The sequence below is a fragment of the Heterodontus francisci genome, chromosome 20 (assembly GCF_036365525.1).
Source record: "Heterodontus francisci isolate sHetFra1 chromosome 20, sHetFra1.hap1, whole genome shotgun sequence".
NCBI lineage: Eukaryota > Metazoa > Chordata > Chondrichthyes > Heterodontiformes > Heterodontidae > Heterodontus > Heterodontus francisci.
In genome coordinates this window covers 62,971,663-62,987,582 of record NC_090390.1, presented here as the reverse complement: position 1 = coordinate 62,987,582, position 15,920 = coordinate 62,971,663, and the positions used below count along the sequence as shown (strand labels likewise).

Genomic DNA, 15,920 nt, shown 5'->3' with positions numbered 1-15,920 from the left:
TTGTAAGTTAAGTTTTGAACCAAGAAGTTAATGTTCTGGAGGCTTTATAGGCTGGAATTTTATGGTAGGCTGACGGCAGCCCATCATGATGAGAAGATGCCTGGGAGCCGGGAAGGCAGGTAAGTTTTGGTTGCCTCGCCAGGTTTTGGGGCACTGGTGAGGCAAGGGTGGTCGATTGGGAGGAAGGAGGCCATGTTGGGTGTTGAGGGTTGTTGGGGAAGTGGGGGCGGCCCTCCATCAGGCACAGGGTGCCTGAAAATGAGGGCACCCCCCCCAACCCCCGGGACGTTCGAAAGCCTCCTGGTTTCGTTAGGCGGCTTTTCCCGGCTCCAGGATGCCTGCTTGCCACACGTAAATTCCACGTGGTGGCGGGCGAAGGCCCTTAAGTGGCCTTTACGTGGGCACTTAAGGGCCTTGATTGGCCTGGGGTGGGTGGGCCATTTTTCACCGCCACCCTGTATGAAGTGGTGGCTGAGGTGGCAGCGGGTCGGGAAGGTCTCCTGGTGCCTCCCGCTTCATTTTATGCCACGCCCCGGCACCATCCTGCTCATTGGGGTGGCGTAAAATTCTGGTCATAGTCTCTGCTTTATTGGTTGTCATCTATGATAACCATAGGCCGGAATTTAACTTTCGTCGGACGGGAGCATTCCACCGACTGCAAAGTCGGTTGCGATCCCGCCTCTGTCTGGCTGAGGATCCAGACCACATTTTACAATCCCCAAGCCCTTAACTGGTCTGAGGTGGGACTTTCACCTCATTGAGGCAGGAAGTCCAGCCTAATGGAGCTGCCAGCCAATCAGCGGGCCGGCAGCTCTTAGTTCCAGCAGCGCCATCGGGAGCTGTGACCACTGCTCGGACTGCAAGCCAGCATCAACAAGAAGAGGAAAGATAGCCCTGGGAAAAGGTAAGTTTTTGGGACCTCACCGGGGGTGATCGGTCAGGCCCCGGAGAGGCAAGGGTGGTTGATTGGGGGGGGCGTGTTGGAGATGATTGGAACATCGGGACGGCCCTCCGTCGGGCACAGGGTGTCTGATCATGAGGGTCCCCCCACCCCAGGGATTCAGAAAGCCGCCTACTTCTGTCAGGCGGCTTTTCTCAGGCCTGGGCCGCCTGACCGGCCAAGGGTAAAATCCCTGTGGCAGTGGGCAGAGGCCCTTAAGTGACTGTTAACTAGCCACTTAAGGGCCTTTATTGGCTTGGGGTGGGTGGACTGGCTTTCGTTGCTGCTGCCCCGCATAAAATGGCGGCGGAGGTGGGATTGGGTCGGGAAGGGCCGCCCGAGCCTCCCACTCCATTTTATGCTCCCCCCTACCAACCCACTCTTTGGAGGGGGGGCTCAAAATTCCGGCCATAGTTCCTAACTAATGCTACCAAGATTCATCTTTGAAATAATTTTAAAAGTACTCATTTGAGGATCATCAGAACAGAATCATTGCATTTAATCAATTATATACACTCAAATTGTACATGATTACATATCCAGATTACAAAGACATTATTCCATCTAAGAAAGTCTGTATTTCTGATTTCTTGATGAAAATGTGAAGCAACAGGACTGGCATTCAGTTTTATGAGTTAGAATTATTACCATGGAAGTTCAAAACTAAAAGTATTTTACAAACGCAGTCACTAAGACTGCGATAGTTATACTTCTCACAGTATTGACGAATGGAATACAAAATTAATGATAATCAAAATCAGGATTGTTATTAAGATGGTATAAGAGATCCCATTGTTACTAAAGCTGAGGTAATAACATATTTGAAAATCCTTAGTATGTTATTCTAGAAATAATGGATGTGTTAAATATTAATAAGCATCTTTTTATATTCCGCGATAATCCTATATGTTCAACTGCTGCACTTAAGTGGCTCGTGTTTTAATCCATTTAAGGAATTTAGTGACACGGACATAAACACCAGGTTTATTCTTTATTCCACAGCGATCACCCCAGCTCACTATTCCGTAGATGTGGTAACGTCCATCTTTCACACAAGTCAGTGGTCCTCCAGAATCACCCTGAACATGAATCAAAGACATGCAATTTTAGAACATATTAATAATGACTTTTATTCATGGGTAGCACAGTGGCGCAGTGGTTAGCACCGCAGCCTCACAGCTCCAGGGACCCGGGTTCGATTCTGGGTACTGCCTGTGCAGAGTTTGCAAGTTCTCCCTGTGACCGTGTGGGTTTCCGCTGGGTGCTCCGGTTTCCTCCCACAGCCAAAGACTGGCAGGTTGATAGGTAAATTGGCCATTGTAAATTGCCCCTAGTGTAGGTAGGTGGTAGGGAATATGGGATTACTGTAGGGTTAGTATAAATGGGTGGTTCTTGGTTGGCACAGACTCAGTGGGCTGAAGGGCCTATTTCAGTGCTGTATCTCTAAATAAATAAATAAAATAAAAATAATGTTTGTTCACATAGAATCATAGAATGATACATCATAGAACGAGGTCATGTGGCCCATTGTGCCTTTATCTGAAGCCAACTCGCCTTGAACTTGCCCACTTTCAGTTTTAACAGGCGGGAATGGGGTGGTGGGCGGGCAATCAACCTGCCCCCCCCCCAGGAGGCACTTTGCTCATTTAAATATTTTAATGAGGGTGCATGCCTCATATTTTATCTCTCTTCCAGGTTTAACCCTGGCCAGCCTGGTGTCCTAAGCCTAAAAACCTGATAGCTCAAGGGAGACAAGGACTGCTGGACGGAAGAGTTAAGTGCTTTTACAGCACTGTTTGTGGGCCAGGAGGAGCAGAACTACTTCCTTCCACCTCCCCCCAAAGCTAACCTGCTTCTCTCCCTGTAATTGGTCACGCCCCCGCAATCAGACAGCCCCTTGATTGGACACCCCTCCACGATCACTGTTTTCCTCCCACAATCAGACTCGCACTATGATCATCAACACCCCCACCCTGCTCTCATCATGAATTGACCTCCCCCCTGAACCCATCATCTCTACCCTGATCTCTTCCTGACCCCCTGTGATCACCCCCTGACCTTGCAAGCTACATTACACCACTGCACTCCTGCCCCACCATCTCTCCAGGTCTACTTCAGCAGCAGAAAAGCTATCTGCCCCTGGACTGCAGCCTCTCATGCAGTGTTCCTGCCCAACAGGGAACCAAGCCTGTCAATAATTTCCAGGCAGGGATCCTGCTAGAAAAAAAATCACATTTTCCATAGCGTTCCAGGAACAGGACTCCTCTTCTTCACTTGGAAATCCTGTCCCAGTAAAGATAGGGCCCATAAAGTTCCCAGTCCTCCCCTTCTTTGAGCCAGGTCTCTGTTGACTTGTGTTTGTAGCTCATCAACCATGCTATATGCACTCCAAACTCATCTTAGAATGTCTTGCATTTGTCCCCTTTCTGAGTCCTCCTATTTCTGAACTGTTCTTTACTCTGTGCTATTTGCCTCTCCCAATCCTCTATGGCTCTTGTGCCTCCTCTCTAAGATTACATCCCCCTGCCAAATTAGTTTAAACCCTCCCCCACAGCACTAATTAACCTCCCTGTGAGGATATTGTTTCCCAGTGCTGTTGCAGTGCAACCCATCCATCTTGAACAGGTCCTCCTGCCCTCAAACTGGTCCCAATGCCCCAGGTATCTGAAGACATATCTGCACCATTTCTCCAGCTATGTGTTAATCTGCCTTAATGAATTTTACTGAAGTCACAAATCATCAAATAGTGGAAGCAAGTTTCACAATCCAAAGAATAGTTATTGCAAACCTGACATGAATCCACACTTCCATCTAAGTTTCCTGCACAAAACATGCTGTCATTGAGAGCAGTTCCATAGGATTGTGGGTCCTTACATTGCTGATTAGATATCAGTCTCACATTTGTATGCAATAACTGATTGGATGATGCCTCTGTACAATCATCAATAAACAGAAAATGATATTACATTTTGGCTATTTACAATCTAAATATTACTACAATTTTAGAAAAAAGTCATGAAAATTATCCAAAATAATAGATGAAAAACCTGACTCTGTCTGGCCCCATCCTGAAATGTGGCATCCAGTGCCAGGCGGAAAGTCAGCATCTGGTAAACACGCAGTTTTTACATACTTTGTTTCCTGGGCACAGTGACCATTGACTTGTTTAATCTTCACTAAAGCTGGAATACAAATGTTGATTTCCATGAGAATTTGCTGCAATACCAAAAGGCTAATAAAGACAAGGAATTAGAAACTGAAAAGTAAAATGTCTCGAAGTGGCGAGTCGAAGAGATTTAGCAGTTGGCAGGAAAAAAGACAGAGGCGCAAGGGGAGAGCCAACTGTGTAACAGCCCTGACAATCAAATTTTTCTGCAGCACCTGTGGAAGAGCCTGTCACTCTAGAATTGGCCTTTATAGCAACTCCAGGCGCTGCTCCACACACCACTGACCACCTCCAGGCGCTTACCCATTGTCTCTCGAGATAAGAAGGCCAAAGAAAAAATAAATAAATAAAGACAAGGAATTAGAAACTGAAAAGTAAAATGTCTCGAATTGCTTACCAATATCATTGTATAATCCCACCAAACTCTCGTGATAGTTTTCATGGACAATAATACTTCCAACGTCAAAGTTCTGTTCATGTGATTCCTTTCTTTGAAGGTCTTGTTTGCCAAGCTGTACGCGGAAATCTCTAGGCTGTGCCCTATGTATTGGTTTAAAAGAACAGAGAAAGTTCCTAACTAAAAAGGATTAGCAAATGATACTAAAATTAGTGACAATAATGTAAGAAGACACTTATTCCAGTCAATAAGTAACAATGAACTTGGTATATGAAATCCTTCCTAAATGTTTGATTTATTAGTCATGAGTGTTCTCATTAATTAGGATGTCTGATTCAGATTTAGGCCAGCCCTCATCAATAAAAATAAGTGGTTCAAAGTTTTATAGAAAGCTGATTGCAAATGCCTCTTCAGACTAACAGACTTACTAAGCTAGGAATTAACTTCATTGAATGGCGGGGGCGGCATTGGCGACGATGTGCATGCCATCACTTGTTGCAGGAGCAGGTGCTGGTGCCATTTTTAAAAGGCTGCCAGCCCTGTAGACAGTTCAACAAAATGCAGAGTAGACCCCTTCCCCCCTTCCCTATACAAATAGTGCAGAATTGACCCCTTCCCCGCTTCCCTATACAAATAGTGCAGAGTTGACCCCTTCCCCGCTTCCCTATACAAATAGTGCAGAGTTGACCCATCCCCTCTTCCTTATAAAAATAGTGCAGAGTTGACCCCTTCCCTCTTCCTTATAAAAATAGTGCAGAGTTGACCCCTTCCCTATGCAAATACTGCAGAGTTGACCTCTTCCCCCCCTTCCCTATACAAATAGCGCAGAGTTGACCCCTTACCTATAAAAATAGTGCAGAGTTGACCCCTTCCCCCCATACCCTATGCAAATACTGCAGAGTTGACCCATCCCCTCTTCCTTATAAAAATAGTGCAGAGTTGACCCCTTCCCTATGCAAATACTGCAGAGTTGACCTCTTCCCCCCCTTCCCTATACAAATAGCGCAGAGTTGACCCCTTACCTACAAAAATAGTGCAGAGTTGACCCCTTCCCCCCATACCCTATGCAAATACTGCAGAGTGGACTCCTTCCTTATACAAATAGAGCAGAGTTGACCCATCCCCTCTTTCTTATAAAAATAGTGCAGAGCTGACCCCTTCCCCCCATACCCTATACAAATACTGCAGAGTTGACCCCTTCCCTATACAAATAGTGCAGAGTTGACCCCTTACCTATAAAAATAATGCAGTGCTGACCCCTTCTCCCCATTCCGTATACAAATCGTACAGAGTTCACCCTTCCCCACCTCAGTGGCACCAGCATTCCCAGGACAGGAAAGTGAAGGCATCTGAGTGCCGCACATCGCGCTGAAGATCAGGAACTGAAGGTAAGATCACTGCGGGTTACATTTAGATTAATGCAAAGATCCACTTAGCATATGGAAAGCAGGGTCCCATTGCAGAGCGGCAGGAGGGCCGCCATGAAGCTTCCCCGCTGCCAGGAAGATTGGGCCTGGCAATCCCGGCGTTGGGTTCTGTGGCAGTTGCTGCCGTTCCAATCCTCTGGCGCCCCACGCCTAGGAACCCAACATTGGACTGGGAACAAAATCCAGCCCATAGCCAATATACAAGTTAAAGCAGCTGATCCATGGTGACACTTGTCTTTCGTGGTCCCATTTATGATATGGATCATATTCTTCCCTTTTTGACAATCTGTAATGGATTAAATTAGGTATGTTGGTGCACAGTCCATTGAACCCCAATACAACAACCTGCTCTTATGACAATGCTGTAACGAAAGCGTCCACAATTGCATGTAATTATATGTTACACTTGTAGGTGCTGTTGTGATAGGTTTTTGAAAGTTGGGCCTGTCATGCCTTCTGTCACATAATGTCCCCATGAGATAAGACCAACTGCATTATTCAGATAGAATAATGCTTGGAGACCAAGAATACCTCTTGCAACCATGGCTGCGGATCCCTCTCCAACACCCAAGACCAATTGCATACAACAGGCACGACAAAGGACTCGGATCTACACTCATCATTATTGAGCAGTCAGGTGGGATTTTGGATTCCTGCTGTGCTGGCATCAGATGGGGCAGAAAAATGGAACCACAGCATCACTAACATTTCTTTATAAATTACATAAAATGCTTTCTGATAAAATTTTCACCACCAATTGTTTTCTCAATAACTGAAATTTTCATGCCCAAAATAAGAATTATGGAATCATGGTTACAGCACAGAAGGAGGCCAGGTGGCCCATCATGTCTGTGCTGGCTCTCTGCAAGAGCAACTCACCTAGTCCTACCCCCTTGCCATTTCCCCATAGCCTGGCAATTTTTTTCTCTTCAGGTAATTATTCAGTTCTCTTTTGAAGGCCTCTAGTAAATCTGCCTCCACCACACTCTCTCAGGCAATGCATTCCAGATCCTAATCACTCGCTGCATAAACAAGGTTTTCCTCATGTCTCCATTGCTTCTTTTGCCAATCAGTGTCCTCTGGTTCTGGATCCTTCCAGCAATAGGAATAGTTTCTCCCTATCTACTCTGTCCAGACCCCTCATCATTTTGAACACCTCTATCAAATCTCCTGTTAATCTTATCCTTTCTAAGGAGAACAACCCCAGCTTCTCCAACCTATCCATGTAACTGGAGTTCCTCATTCCTGGAATCATTCTTGTGAATCTTTTCTGCACCCTCTCTCATGCCTTAACATCCTTCCTAAAGTGTGGTGCTCAGAACTGGACACAATACTCTAGTTGAGGCTGAACCAGTGTTTTATACAGGTTTCTCATAACTTCCTTGCTTTTGTACTCTATGCCTCTGTTTATAAATACCAGGATCCCAAATGCCTTATTAATCGCTTTCTCAACCTGTTCTGCCGTCTTCAATGATTTGTGCACATATAGCCCCAGGTCCCCCTGCTCCTGCACCCTTTTAGATTCATACTCTCATACTCTTTATTTTATACTGCCTCTCCTCGTTCTTCCTACCAAAATGAATCACTTCACACTTTTAAATAAAATTGAAAAGTGAAAAATGGAAATGAAAATTGGTTGGGTTCTATAAAGAGCGAGCACACTGCTCCACCATTTATCACTCAAGTGATGAAGGTGAAAATTATCCCCAGTGACTTTTTACAGAATAATGCTGGTTCAATTTTTATAATTATAGCATCCACTGAATTATTTCACCTGTGTTTTGCTCATAGTTAGAAAAGGTAATTGGTAAATGCTTCCAGTTGTGAAATGCAAGTTCTAATTGGTAACACTTATGAGATAGATTAATTTGAAATACCACTTTAAATTAAATGTGGGAGTAGGACAAGGGGATGAAGGTTCAAGGTAGAAAAAGGTAACTTTAAGATTGGTATTAGAAAGTTCTTATTCACACAGAGTGTTCAACACCTAAACTATGTAGTGGAGGATTTGAGGAGTCATAGAGATAAGCTGAAGACTTGCAGGTAAGATTCAATAATTATTCCCCATTCTCAGACAATTCCTGGACTTGGAGATTTCTGGTTGCTGATCTCCAAATTTAGAAGGCCGATGCATGTACATACTGGTAGGTGGGTATGGCTTTATTCTTCCTATTATTTCCTGCTACATCACCCCTAGTCCCACATGCCAACACAAAGGTGGTATTTTCAGGAGCAGTGCGGTGTCTCAGCCAGGAAAGGATGGTGGAGGCATTATGTGGTGCCTCCAGGTCATTTCATTACTGATACAGCTGAAAATTTATAAACGCCTATTATACGATCTTCGTCGGTGAAGTTTCTTTCTCACATTTTAGTGGTTACTTTTGGGAAGCTATGGATTTCCCTTGAGGAATTCTTCAATACTATGTTTTGAAAAATATTACAGGGATATGGAGGAAGAGATGATGGAAACTAAAAGAGCTCAGGATCATTGATACTGTCAAAATCATACCCATACCTCCAGAATACACAGACCAAGGAGCTTATACATGTATGTTGCAGACAGTACATGAGAAGGCTGTGATTCCCACCAAAGACAAATGGGGAGTTAAGCCACCTGCCGGCTACATTTACAGCCTTGCTCTGCCGAAGCCCGAGAAGGAATGGTTTCCACCTGGATCTTTCTTGTAATTACAAAGGTAGCTTGGTCTCATCTACTGGCATTAGAGAGAGCCAGAAGAAAGGATGTCACTATCATGAGAGGCAGCAGCATTTTGAGCTACCATTCCTGTTCTAATGATCAGTGAAGAAGCAGATAAAATGGTGCCAATTACAAAACTGAAGCCTTGCAAGGCATAAATGTAAGCAGTTGCAGCTGTCACGGCTGTCCTTAGATCACTTACATAGTGCCTTTTAGCCATAGACCTCTCCTGGATTGTTGCATGCTTCAGGGTGGTCTGCATGGTCTCGCAAATTCCATTTTTGGTTTGCAGACATAGGTTGCGGAGTACTCCAACTCATCCACCATCTGCAGCACCTTCATGAAAACAATTTCCACAACTTGCACTTGAGTTTGATGCTTCTACATCGTTTTTATTTTGAATACCTGATATCAGGGTCCCTAGGTTCCTTAGCTGAGGGCATTCTTTTCTCTACCCTCTGGGATGCAATCTCAACACAACTATATTCAGCTGCACTTTGAATGACCTTCCTTCCATCAAAAGGTTAGAAGTGCAGCTGTTTGCTGATGACTCCACAGTATTCAACTTCATTTGTCACTTCTCCAATAATGCTTCTCCTGCTTACTGATGCTTTGCATGTTCATTGTAGCTTGCTAAGAAAAGTGGATATATCTGGACTAGTGTTTGACTAAACAAAGTGGAATGATGGAGCTGATGAGCCAAGTGTATGAGTTATTGAAGTAGAGGTGCCAGGCTGCTTTTCAATACAACCATCAACTTCTTGGTTGTCTTCACCTGGGAGGATTAAAAAGGGAAGACTTCAGGAAGGGGGAGTCTCACAAGTGACTCTGAAAATATAATTGAACAGTGTAAAATCTTACAATAATGTTGAACGTCTGAACACAGTAACTATTTGCTGAACTGCAAATGATCCCTGCCAATACTAACCTGCTCCTGGAAGCTTGCTGTCTTCTTCCCCGTCTCATCACCATCCCTCCAGCATTGCTCCCCATATACACTTAGAAGTCACAGCATAGCCATTGATTGCTTCTGGCTGTTCTTTGTCGAGAATTATGGGCTACCCTCTCCTTTTGCAAGGCAAGTACAGAGTGAGAAAGGTACATGATTGGTGTAACATTAAATTTCACCGATGTGTCTTCATCCATTCCAGATGATCATGCTCTCAGGTGTAGACTAGCAGTAATAACCTGTAATTTGATCGTCACATGACCATCCTTGGTCTTAATGACTGGGAGAAGTCACTGTGGTATAACGGAATAGCAATGTGGATCTGGGCTATGACGTGCCTTGAATCGTGAGTTTGGAGGTGAGTCATACTTCTACCATTATTTAGAATGCATTTTGGTACATTCACACCTTCACTTAGCTTGGTCAACTTTGTTTGGCCATTAGACCTTTTCCAGCACCACATGACCGTGTGTGGAGTGATAGTGGAGACAATTCCTGCCTGTGCCATTTTGCTTTATGATAGGCCTTTTCCCTGGCTTTCTGTCTGTCTGCCTGGGAGGCAGTCCCTTCTTCTTCTTATTGCTGCCAGAAGGATATCCACATAACCTGGGGCTCTTACCACAGCTGAAACCGTCAAGGCTGTTCCTTCTTCCAATGTTTTCCAATATTCCTGCTGCTGCCTCTGTGTTGATGGTTTTGTCAAGTTGCCTGCCCCTTTAGTCGCCTGCACTATTTTATACACCATGGGTGCACACCATTTCCCTCCCCCTCAGTGACAGTATGCCAGCCAGGAGTAGGGATATTGCTCCAAACCCACACTAAATAAAAAAAATTAGATCTGTTCTTGGAAAATGAGATGGGATTATGGTACTGTTGTTAAGGTGTCCAAAAATCTTGCTTCTCCACACTTACAACGAGATGAGGAAATTTCAGGCCCAGGCTCCCGACTTTCAGTGGGCCTTTTGAAGTACTAATGGTGTAAGTTGGTTAGGAGTACAGCAGATTCTCAGGCATAATGATCCCATGTCATATAAAGTGTTTGGTTGGCTCTCAAATAACTTAACTATTGCTTACTGGATGCAATTGCCCTTGAGAAGTTGGTGGTGAGCCACCTTCTTGAACCACTGCAGTCCATGTGGTATAGATACACCCACTGTACTGTTAAGTAGGGAGGTGCAGGACTTTGGCCCATTGACAGTGAAGGAATGGTGATATAGTTCCAAGTCGGGATGGTGTGTGACTTGGAGGGGAACTTGAAAGTGGTGGTGTTCCCATGCATCTGCTGCCTTTGTTCTTCCAGGTGGTATAGATTGTGGGTTTGGAAGGTGCTGTCGAAGGAGGCTTGGCAAGTTGCTGTAATGCATCTTGTAGATAGTACACACAGTTGCCGCTGTGCGCTGGTGGTGGAGTGAGTGAATGCTTAAGGTGGTGAATGGGATGCTGATCAAGTGGGCTGCTTTGTCCTGGATGGTGTTGAGCTTCTTGAGTATTGTTGGAGCTGCACTCTTCCAGGCAAGTGGAGAGTATTCCATCACACTCCTGACTTGTGCCTTGTAGATGGTGGACAGACTTTGAGGAGTCAGGAGGTGAGTTACTCGTTGCAGGATTCCCAGTTTCTGAGCTGCTCTGGTATCCATAATATTTATATGGCTGGCCCAGTTAAGTTTCTGGTCAATGGTAATCCTCAGGATGTTGATGGTGGGAGATTCAGCAATGGTAATGCCATTGAATGTCAAGGTGAGATGGTTAGATTCTCTTTTGTTGGAGGTGGAAATTGTCTGGTACTTGTGTGGCACGAATATTACTTGCTACTTACCAGCCCAAGCCTGAATACTTTACAGGTCTTGATGCATGTGGGCATGTGCTGCTTCATTATCTGAGGAGTTGTGAATGGTGCTGAACATCGTGCAGTCATCAACGAACATCCCAACTTCTGACCTTATGATGAAAGGAAGGTCATTAATGAAGCTGAAGATGGTTGGACCTCGGACACTACCCTGAGGAACTCCTGCAGTGATGTCCTGGACTGAGATGATTGGCCTCCAATAACCACAACCATCTTCCTTTGTGCTAGGTATGACTCCAACCAGTTCCTGCTGACTTCAATATTGCTAGGTCTCCTTGATGCCACACTTGGTTAAATGCTGCCTTGATGTCAAGGGCAGACACTCGTGCCTTATCTCTTGAATTCAGTTGTTCTATTCATGTTTGGACTAAGGTTGTGATGAGGTCTGCAGCCAGGTTGCCTTGATAAAACCCAAATTCAGTATCAGTGAGCAGGTTATTGCTGAGTGAGTGCTGCTTGATAGCACTGTCAGTGACCTTCCATCATTTTGTTGATAATTATGAATAAACGGATGGGGCAGTAATTGGCAGGATTGGATTTCTCCTGCTTTTTGTGGACAGACGATACCCGAACAATTTTCCATACTGTTGGGTAGATGCCAGTGTTGTAGCTGTACTGGAACAGCTTTGTTAGAGATGGGGCTAGTTCTGGAAGCGCAGGTCTTCAGTACTGCAGCCTGAAAGTCTGGGGTTAGGAAAGGCCATAGGCTAAATTTTCCCAGTTGGTTTGCAATCCCAGCATCAGCCTCAATTCTAGGTCGGGAACCCGGAAGTGTCCCTGGCGGGATGTTGCTTGCATTCTTCCCAGAGGCAGCTTCATTGAGGATGACCAACAGGCCAGGGAAGTAGTGGCCCAATAGGAGAGCCTGCAGCAATGTTGAGACAGTGCAAAGAATACCTCCTAGCATGAGTTAATAGATCACGTGAAAGAGACTTGAAAATAGATGCAGCGTGGCTTTAGAGGAGTCACACAGATTGATGTGAAGCTGTACATAGTTATAATGTAATAAAGGTCACTGTTCTAATTACTTCAGACTAAAGAATCTCTCGAAGCTAGATTAGCTAAGTATATTAAGGTGGTAGCATACCAAACCAGCATACAATATGATCAGTGGTGAAATCGAAAACAATGGTGGTTCTTACCATGCTAAACCCATAAAAAGCTTTTGAAGAAATTTAGAACAGGGCTGACCTGGAAAAAGCGCCAAAACTGCAGAACTCAAGAAGAGACTGTGGAAAAGCTCCAGAGTTCCAGACACAGAGAGTTGAGGAATTGGCAGTATAAATCTGGTCCAGCGATTGCAGGCTTCAAGTCAGAGAACCAAGCAATGATCAAGGATAAGGTGAGCAAACCTGAAAGAGGGTAAAATTTTTTGTCCCTAATGGCACTAGGCAGGCAGTACTGGGAAAGTCCTTACCGAGGGCAGATCCAAGGTCAGCACTATTACACATAGTGACCGGAGTGAAGAGAGAAAAAAAAACAAATAACGAGGCTGCAAATACTCGAGTCTCTGCAAGAAGGGAGTTAAAGAAGTAAAGCAGTAACTGAGTTTAATACAAGAAGCAAATTAATCCTAAATCCAGCGGTGAGATTTCAAAGACAGAAATGTTGGCCATTGCAGGAGTCAGCGTGGGGCTGAACAAGCACAGGAAACTTCTGATACTGGAGGGAAAAACCCAAAAGTGAAAGTAAAACAAATTGAAGCTAGGGAGTTTAAATTCGTAATACCAGGGAGGTTTCAACACAAAGAACGACCAAATCAAACCCAAAATTGGTCACTCTGGGGAAAAAAGATTTCTGAGAAACAAAATTGCTTCCAAATTAGACAGCCAGTCTGAAGTAGAGCAAGTTAAGACATTGTTCTATTCTATTGGGGCTATAGCAGAGGATGTTATTGCAAGACAAGGCATTAATGAGACATGTGCCAAATTCAATGAAGTTTTAGAATCTTTTGATTGTTGTTTCAACTTGTGGAGCAATAGGATTTTAGAAAAAGCTAAATTCAGCAGAAGGGTGCTGAAACCAGGCGAAAGAGTTGATGCTTTTATCAATGACCTTTACAGGCTAGCTGAAGGAGATGCATATGGAGATCTTAAAGCAGAATTAATACGAGACTGCATTGTAGTAGGTATTGCTGATGAATCCCTATCCGATTTATTGCTGTCTAAAGAAGATCTCACCCTGGACAAAGCTATTCAGCTGGTGAGACAAGCAGAGGTCCACAAGAACAACAGAGTAATCCTGAGAGGTGAAGAAAGACCTTGGTTCAGGAAACTTCCAGCAACTGTACAGTTCCTTAACCAGAGGGTTGTAAATGAAGCACCAGAAAAAAAGGTACACTTGGAGGGTGGGGGTGGGGGTGGGGGGTGGGGGGTGCGAGTGAAGCGAAAGACGCCATTAAAACCTGCCAGCGATATGGCACCAAAAGTACCCACAGGTGTGAACACTGTCCTGCAAACAAAGCAGAATGCTTCCACTGTAAGAAATTAGGGCATTTTGGTAAAATGTGCCAAAGTAAAATCTCTACTCTCACAAGTTCAAAAGGAAAAGCATTCAAGCATAGAATGGTTAACAAAGTTAAACAGCCTTCCTCAGGAGAGCAACCAAAACACTTTCTTGGTGAGATCAGCGATCCTAATCAGGCATTTTGGTCTGCAGATATATATATATATATATATGTCAACGGACATGTCACTAATTTTAAACTGGACACCAGAGCAATTGTAACAGTATTATCAGACAAAGAGCCGTGATTATCAACACATTTTCTGCAACTGACGGAAACTCAGTTACACGGCCTGGGAGGGGTTGAACTCGAAGGAAAGGGGAAACTACAGCCAACACACCAGTACAAAGGAAAGAAAGGCCGGGATTTTATGGGTACCACTGAGGTGGGATTGGAGGCGGGTGGGGGGAGGGGGTGGTTTGTGCATGGAGAATGGAGAATCGTGGTCGGTGGCAGAGGAGGCGGTAGCACGGAAGGCCCGTCACCTCCCCATCACTCAGCGATCTTCCCGGGGGCGGGATTGGCCGATGATAGCCTTCCCACCCAACGGCAAATTGAAGCCGTTAAGTGGCCTATTAAGGGCCAATTAAGGGCATCTTGCTGCTGCCGCTGGGATCTTCCTAGAGGTGGGGGGGAGGGGGGGGGGGGCGGCCTTCGCCATGCAGGAGAGACACCTTGTAAAACGAGGCATCCTCACTGTGGGCTTTGGGGTGGGGGGGGGTCCTTTCTTCGTGAGCAATTTGTGGCCAACGGAGGACGCTCACCGGGAACCAATTCACCCCCCAGGAACCCCCTCCCTTGCTGGGGCCATCTGGACTGGCCCTGGCGACTGTGCCTCTGTTCTGGTGTTCCAGCGGTGGGCCTGGGACCAAGACCTCTGCGGTACTGTCAGTGGCCACCGCTCCCGCTCCCGGTGGCCCTGCCGGTACTGCTGAGCTGCCGGCCCTGTGATTGGCCGGCAGCTCTTGGAGGCGGAATCCCCGTCCCTTTAAAGGGTTGGGGATCACGGCCTCCTAAAACTTTGACAAAAAAAGGCCGAAAGATCAGTCTGGGGTGGGGGAAGGCAGAGGCGGGGTTTCCTCCGGCCTGTTCGGCCTGGCGTAGGGAGTCCAGCCTCCAGCACAAAATTCAGCCCAAATATTAGAAATACTTTATGTTCAAAGGAATCAGGAATTCGCTCCCTTCAGTCAAAGAGCTTGAATCGACTTTCATATTATAAAGAAAGTGGAAGAAGTTAAGCAACAATCCAGGGGTCATTTCCAAGAGGAATTCCCAAAATTGTTTCCTGATCTAGGGAGACTGAAGACCGAATATAATATTACTTTGTGCAAAGATGTTAAACCAGTATGTCTTTTCACACCTGGGAAGATTCTACACCCACTAATGAAGCAAGTCCAACATCAGTTAGAAGATATGACCAGGATGGGAGTCATTTCTCCTGTTACTGAACCTACAGGGTGGTGTTTGGGAATGGTTCCAGTTCCTAAACCTAACAGTGATCTTTGCATTTGTGTAGACCTAATAAGGCTGTGGCATGGAAAGTTCATCTGATGTCTTCAGCGGACGAAAGCTCGGCAAAGTTATCCAAAAGTACCGTTGTCGTGAAGTTTGATGTGAATAGTGGCTTTTGGCAAGTTCCGTTGGATAAGAAGTCAAGGTTATTCACAACCTGCATTACTCCATTTGGAAGATTTTGTTTCAACCATCTACCATTCGGTATCACATCAGCACTGGAAATATTCCAAAGAACTATGTTGAATATTCTGCAGGGCCTTGAAGGTGTAATATGGCATATGGACGACATCTTAGTTCACGTTGAGTCCAATGAAGAATATAACCTGAGGGTCAGAGTCATTTTGAATCGTCTGCAGGACGAAGGCCTAACACTTAATAAGAAGTGCGAGTTTTCAAAAACATCCATTTGTTTTTTCTAGGACACATTGTCAGCAGTAGTGGCATAATGGCAGACCCACAAAAGACGAGAGCCACGA

At 45.1% G+C, this 15,920-nt stretch overlaps 1 protein-coding gene across 1 annotated transcript in view; it reads right to left on the bottom strand.

Annotated features, from left to right (window-relative positions):
- Positions 1–1,407: 1,407 nt before the first annotated feature.
- LOC137380688 (hyaluronan-binding protein 2-like) overlaps positions 1,408–15,920 on the bottom strand; it is a 74,678-nt gene continuing 60,165 nt past the window's right edge. Inside the window, exons 10-13 of the mRNA XM_068052941.1 lie at positions 4,504–4,646; positions 3,988–4,122; positions 3,729–3,871; positions 1,408–2,019 (exon numbers count right to left, since the gene is read on the bottom strand). Of these exons, the coding sequence (XP_067909042.1) occupies positions 1,864–2,019; positions 3,729–3,871; positions 3,988–4,122; positions 4,504–4,646 (577 nt within the window). The 3' untranslated portion in view covers positions 1,408–1,863. The remainder of the gene's footprint in view (positions 2,020–3,728; positions 3,872–3,987; positions 4,123–4,503; positions 4,647–15,920) is intronic.